Source organism: Galeopterus variegatus, unplaced genomic scaffold (genome assembly GCF_000696425.1).
Source record: "Galeopterus variegatus unplaced genomic scaffold, G_variegatus-3.0.2 Scaffold1923, whole genome shotgun sequence".
In the NCBI taxonomy this organism is placed as follows: domain Eukaryota; kingdom Metazoa; phylum Chordata; class Mammalia; order Dermoptera; family Cynocephalidae; genus Galeopterus; species Galeopterus variegatus.
In genome coordinates this window covers 77,533-84,008 of record NW_007728034.1, presented here as the reverse complement: position 1 = coordinate 84,008, position 6,476 = coordinate 77,533, and the positions used below count along the sequence as shown (strand labels likewise).

The following is a 6,476-nucleotide window of genomic DNA, read 5'->3' as shown; positions in this document are numbered from 1 at the left end:
CCCCCCGTTCCTCTGGACCTTCCATGTCTCTAAAGTTACTTAGCTGCTCCTCATGTCACGAATGCAGGACGTTCTCTTCTATCCTTCTATGAATGTCCTTGCTCGAGCCTTTCCTACTATTTGGAATATCCATTCCTTGCCTTTTTTCCACTTAGTAGTAGACACCAGTTCATCCTGTAACACTTAGTACCTTTGAAAAACAACTTTCCCAACCTACACTAAAAGACTTTATACCTTTTTTTGTGTTCTCATAGCACTTATGGGACCCAGTGTTTCAGCACTTGTTTTGTCTGTATACTTCAAAAAGTACGTGGAAAGATTCACATTATCTTTTAAGTCTATTTTTTCCATGAAATTTTTGAAGTCCATTGGTACATATTTAGCTCTAGTACTAGACCAGCAGCTTCTTGAGAGGGAGGCTGGCGGACCGATTTTCAATAAAGTTTTTTTGTTTGTTTTTTTAATTCAGTAGGTCATATATATTCTATATTTCTGAAAATATTCAGGGCAATAGTTTTGATTTTGCAAGAATGTATCTTCACATACATTCTCAGTAAGTGAATTGATATGATTGAATTAATAGTAAAGAATATATTTTAATAAAAGTTTAGAACTTGTATTCTTTCTGTGACTTACAATTGTGATATAGATGTAGCCACCCTTTCTGTTTAAAAAATCTGTTTCAAAGATTACGTTTTATAGTAGGGAAGCTAACTTACAGAGTTGATCCAAATATATGGTGCCAAAATTCTGAACTATTATCACAAAGCAAAAGTGAGAAAAGGTAATCATTTTGCCCTAGAAACATCAGCCTCTGCCTTTGCTTGGTTGTTCCATGGCTTTGCTATAGGAAACTTCTCTCTGAGCAGGTCACTGTGTCTGGTGGGTTGATTTACGTATAGTTTTTAAAGACCCTTTTTCACCATGAAATAGCACGCAGCTGCCATGTGAAAAACCAAACTCATGTTGAACCTCGTTTCTTGCATTCATTTAAGATTCTACAAAAGGTTTCATAGCCACTAGCCCCTCATTTTATTCCTGGAGCGAGCACTTGAAGTGTTTCCTCAGGCTTAGAGAAGTTTTGTTGTTTTGCCAAATACGTGTTTTTCTCCTTAATTTCATTCATATCTCTTATAAAAACACAATAATAAAGCAAACATGTTTAAGACCTCATGATTACTTAAAAATTTATCCTTCTGATCAGTAGAGTATTTTATTTCAAATTCTTCTAGGCAAGGCAGTAAAATCTTTTGAAATGAAAAATTCTGCTTTTTGGAGGATTATTCCCTAACTTAATTCAGGCAAAATTAAGGTCTTTAGAATATACTTGGTCACTTTTATCATTTATCTTGTGATCATGTCTCATATGAATAAAGAGGTTCGGGGCCAGTAAATAAGTCATTTTGTGACCTTCGTAGTTGTACCTAAAACTGATCTTTCCAGATTGCTCTGATCTTCTGTACAGAGCAGAATATCATGCTCATATTCTGAAGTCTATATCTTGAAATTCCTTCTTTGTCCACAAATTGCTATGGACAAAACTCTTACTTTCTGTTGTGTGGGTACAACTGAATTAATTACCTTGATTTTCTATAGATAGTAAATATTTCAAAAGTGAGAGCCATGTTTTTAACCTCTATTTTACTCATTTAACAAATTGCTTTAGCGCTTATCATGAAGTAGACCCTTGTCCCCAGGTCTGGAGTCAGGGCACAGTACAGCAGGTACTGTGAGTAAGAGAGAAACCGACCCTGCCTTTGTGTTTGTGTCCCAGTCTCTTTGCTCTGTGCTTTGAGCATATTATAGAATAAGTACTGAATATTTTTATCTCCTGAAGTAAATAATGATTTTTGTCCTGTACTTATAACAATTTTTCTGTGCTTATTTCTATGCTTAGAAGAATTTCTCTGTTCTTTCTATGCTTATGCTTTTTCATGCTGATAGGGGCTATAAAGAAAACTAGAGTTGACACACACACTCTCCAATAAATCTAAGAATAACAGCAAAGTGAAGTGCGTGTTTGATTTGGCTGAAAGATTTTCTAAGTCATCTTTCTTGTTAGGGCTTTACATTTTACATTATTTGTTAAAGCCATTTGCTTGGTGCATTTCTCTAGAAAATATTTATGTATTGTTAAGTTTCAAATTGGCAAGTTGAAAAGGGTGGAGAGAATCTGTACCCCATCTTCCAGGTAATCTGGAAAAGGTCAAAGGAGGAGAGCCATGGCAACATACATTTAAATGGATCAGTGCATGAATTACAGAACCATGGAAGAGACTGACACTGGATTCAGCTCTGTACACCAAGGATCATCTGAAAAGATTAGTGGGATCAGGTGGATTAGAGACTATTTAGGTAAACTATAATGTAGTCCAAATGTGAGCAAAGCAAAGATGGATACAAATTCTAAGAGATGGGAACAGAGCATTTTTTCTTGGAAATCATGTATTTTTACCTAATGGAAATATGTTGATTAATAAAGGCACCTTTTAAATAGGTTCAGTGGCCGGCCCGGTGGCGCACTGCTACAGTGCGCTGCTAGGGAAGCACGGCGGCGCTCCCACCGAGGGTTCGGATCCCACATACAGACCAGTTCCCGCTCACTGGCTGAGCGAGGTGCGGGCGCAGCACCGAGGGTTGCGATCCCGTTGCCGGTCCCGGTCCGGTACGGGCGCAACACTGAGGGTTGCGATCCATTGCCGGACACGAAAAAAAGACAAAAAGGGAAAAATAAATAAATAAAAATAAATAAATAAATAAATAAATAGGTTCAGTGACTTTTCAAATGAAATAATGAATGTGAAAATGTAAATAAATAAATAAAAATAAATAAATAAATAAATAGGTTCAGTGACTTTTCAAATGAAATAATGAATGTGAAAATGCTTTATTGATTCTAAAGAACCATGGGATATAATTTAGTGTTATTTGGCTTTTCAGATTATATCTTACTGTGTGTAATGTGTTGTGGTTTTGCCTAATTCATAATACAGATATAATTGTTTAGTTCAGTGAAAGATATTCCTTGAATACTATGCTGGGTGCTACAGATATTAACTGGAAAGAAAGAAGATCCTTCCCCTCAAGGAATTTGGGAAAGACGTGTCTTTACTTTTCCTAGAAATAACTTGGGAAAGCAGGTGGTTGAGTAGGAGCAAAGGCTTTGGAGTTGGAGCCTTGAACCCATGCCTCCGTTCCTATGTCTCTAGAATGGGGCTCATAATGCCTTCTTTTTGATTAGGCTTAAATTGAATAGATGTATTTTTAAAACCTTAGTTCCTTCTTCCCCTTTGAGAAGGAAAGAAGTTGGACTTTGTAATTAAACAGACCTAGATTTGAATCCAGTCTGTGTGAACTTATTCCTTGAGTCACTTTCTTCATTTATAAAATGTGGTGATAACAGTTCTAATGTCAGAGTTGTGATGCCCAGATGAAACAATGCATGCTGAGCACCCCGCACACAGTCGTGGATGCAGGAAACACAAATTGAATGTGAATTTCTTCTTTCCTTTTTTTTAAAATTTTTTTTTACTCTGCCCACTTCGAGTGGGAATTTCCAGTGGAACAAAGGTTAAGGCTTTTATGAAAGACCCAGTTGTCTTTAGTTAAGTTATACCCCGCAGGAATCACAATAGGACCTGAGAGACTCAAATGCTAGAGCCAGATACCCAGTGAAACATGAGAATGGCCTTGAAATTGTTAAATGACTTTTCATTTTTGCCAGAAAACTATGTATGAAATAACCATACCATTAGGATGACTCTACTAATAAAAGTTTGTGTCTGCCTGTAACAGCACTATAATAAAGCTTTATCAAGTTGCCTGAGTTCCCTATAATTTAAACTTTTGCCCATGTGACTTGCCGCTGTGATGTGATTTCTCTTCTCCTCCTCCAGTTTGTCACAATTTCAAATTAATCTGGGCATTAGTAATCTGGTTGATTCCCTTTGTATTCTTTATGGTTTAGGAGGAAAAATAGGCTAAATATTAGCCTTTGTATGATATTTATATACAAATAGAAACTGATATGCTTTTACCAACTTATAGTACCAAAAATAGTAAGTGGTACGGTATCCCTGAAATTGAGTTTTAGATTATAATCTGTTTTTACCTCTAAATGATATGAATAATTAGCAGTTTTCATCGTGTAATCTTGTATACTTATTCTCTGAATGTAAGAGAACCACGCTGATCCAGACACATTTATGATCATTTTCTAGGCAAAAAACCATGCAAAGCTGGGACTAAAGGAAGTCAAGAGTAAGCTAAGACACAAGGTACGTCATATTCTTTTTTTTATTCTACCTTGATTCTTATATTAGTTTGAAGCTTATACTTTACAAATCACATGAGATTTTATGTTTTTAATGACTTTTGAAATATGCTTAGCTCTTTGTTCAAGAATGTATTTTTCATAACAAGCCCTCCGGCAGCTATCTGCCGTTCTATATGCACCCACTGAATAATCTTTTTATTATTTGCATATTTTAGCACAGAACTGTGGAGATCTTCAAAGGTGCTTTAACAGGATGTATGTTTTCATGAAGTTGATTGCCTTGATATTGCAATTGAAGTTCTTGCTTTAATCTGAGAGTTTTTTAAAAGTGATGTCTTTGGTGAATTAAGCCAGGAAAGCCATCATTTCATTTTATAGGCTCTTTCTAATAGTAGCTACTTTAAATTGAAGTTGTTTTTAATTTACAAAAGATTGTGTTTGAGGATTTATCTTTACATGTATGAATATTACAGGTATATGAATATGTGTATGTACATGTGTATTTGATTTGATTACACCTTACATCTTTGCAGATTTTATTATCAACTGTTATGCTTTGAATTTTTACCTTTGGAGAGAACATACTATTTAAAACTTCCAGTGTAGTGATGGAGATCAAACTATTTTCATATTATTATTGTTCAAATAATTCAAAGTAGGGCCGGCCCGGTGGCGCACTGCTACAGTGCGCCGCTTGGGAGCGCGACGGCGCTCCTGCCGAGGGTTCGGATCCCACATACAGACCGGTTCCCGCTCACTGGCTGAGCGAGGTTTCTACATATGAGTTTCATTTTATTTTTATAGTAAAGGAAATCTGTGATTTCTTGTTCATCATCAAGCTAATTCAGACTCTATTGCAATCACATATTTAATTGTCTCTCCCCCTCCTTGCACCACGACTTAATAAAGTATATAGAGACTGATCTCTATAACATTTGATTCTCAATCCCCTTGTAGCCTGCCCGGATTCCACCTATTTCTCTCCTTGACCAATACCGCAAGCTTTCTTATCATAAAATAAAAAATTAATGGGTCAAAAATTGTTCCTAAAGAATCCACTGGAATTATATAATTTTAGAACACGGAGGCACAAAGGATAAATAACCTTACCTGGGCAAGCTTACGCTTCTCCAGGTTTCCTCCCTTTTGATCCTGTAATGTGTAAACTGGTGTATATTGTACAGAACCAGAACAAGTCCCATAATCTTCTTCACTTTCCTACACATGAAAGCATACAAGTAATTATTTTAAAATACTCCTTTTATTACTACAATTATTAATTCATATTATATAAAAATGCATTTTCATCCCAAATAGATTTTTTAAACTTACAGCTGAAAAGTTGTTTTGTTATTTGCATGTGTATTAGATACATTGTCTATTAATTAAATAATTGTAGTAATAAAAGGAGTATTTTAAAATAATTACTTGTATGCTTTCATGTGTAGGAAAGTGAAGAAGATTATGGGACTTGTTCTGGTTCTGTACAATATACACCAGTTTACACATTACAGGATCAAAAGGGAGGAAACCTGGAGAAGCGTAAGCTTGCCCAGGTAAGGTTATTTATCCTTTGTGCCTCCGTGTTCTAAAATTATATAATTCCAGTGGATTCTTTAGGAACAATTTTTGACCCATTAATTTTTTATTTTATGATAAGAAAGCTTGCGGTATTGGTCAAGGAGAGAAATAGGTGGAATCCGGGCAGGCTACAAGGGGATTGAGAATCAAATGTTATAGAGATCAGTCTCTATATACTTTATTAAGTCGTGGTGCAAGGAGGGGGAGAGACAATTAAATATATGATTGCAATAGAGTCTGAATTAGCTTGATGATGAACAAGAAATCACAGATTTCCTTTACTATAAAAATAAAATGAAACTCATATGTAGAAATCAGACCATTAAAATAGTCCATAGAAATTAACATGTGAACTATATGTCTTTTTCTAAAGATAGACATTTTATTTTCTATAAATATTTAAAGCTTCTGCTTATATGCTGATTGTACTTAAAATATTGTCCTGAGAAGCAAAGTGTTCAGAATCATAGCTGTAGTGTCTCTGACTTTGTATCATAAGTATGATTCTGAAGTTTTTATTTAATTTTTTGTTTGTTTCTGAAGGTTTTAACCAAACAAAATTTGTACATCAAATTGTATTTTAAGTGGCCTTGGAAAACTAGCTTTAATTTTTTTTTTT

General features: G+C 35.1%; 1 protein-coding gene across 1 annotated transcript in view; it reads left to right on the top strand.

Annotated features, from left to right (window-relative positions):
* The window catches only part of DENND1B (DENN/MADD domain containing 1B), a gene marked incomplete at its 5' end in the record, with an annotated part of 253,597 nt that overhangs the window by 221,725 nt on the left and 25,396 nt on the right, over window positions 1-6,476 (top strand). Inside the window, 2 exons of the mRNA XM_008579612.1 lie at window positions 4,221-4,277; window positions 5,725-5,832. Of these exons, the coding sequence (XP_008577834.1) occupies window positions 4,221-4,277; window positions 5,725-5,832 (165 nt within the window). The remainder of the gene's footprint in view (window positions 1-4,220; window positions 4,278-5,724; window positions 5,833-6,476) is intronic.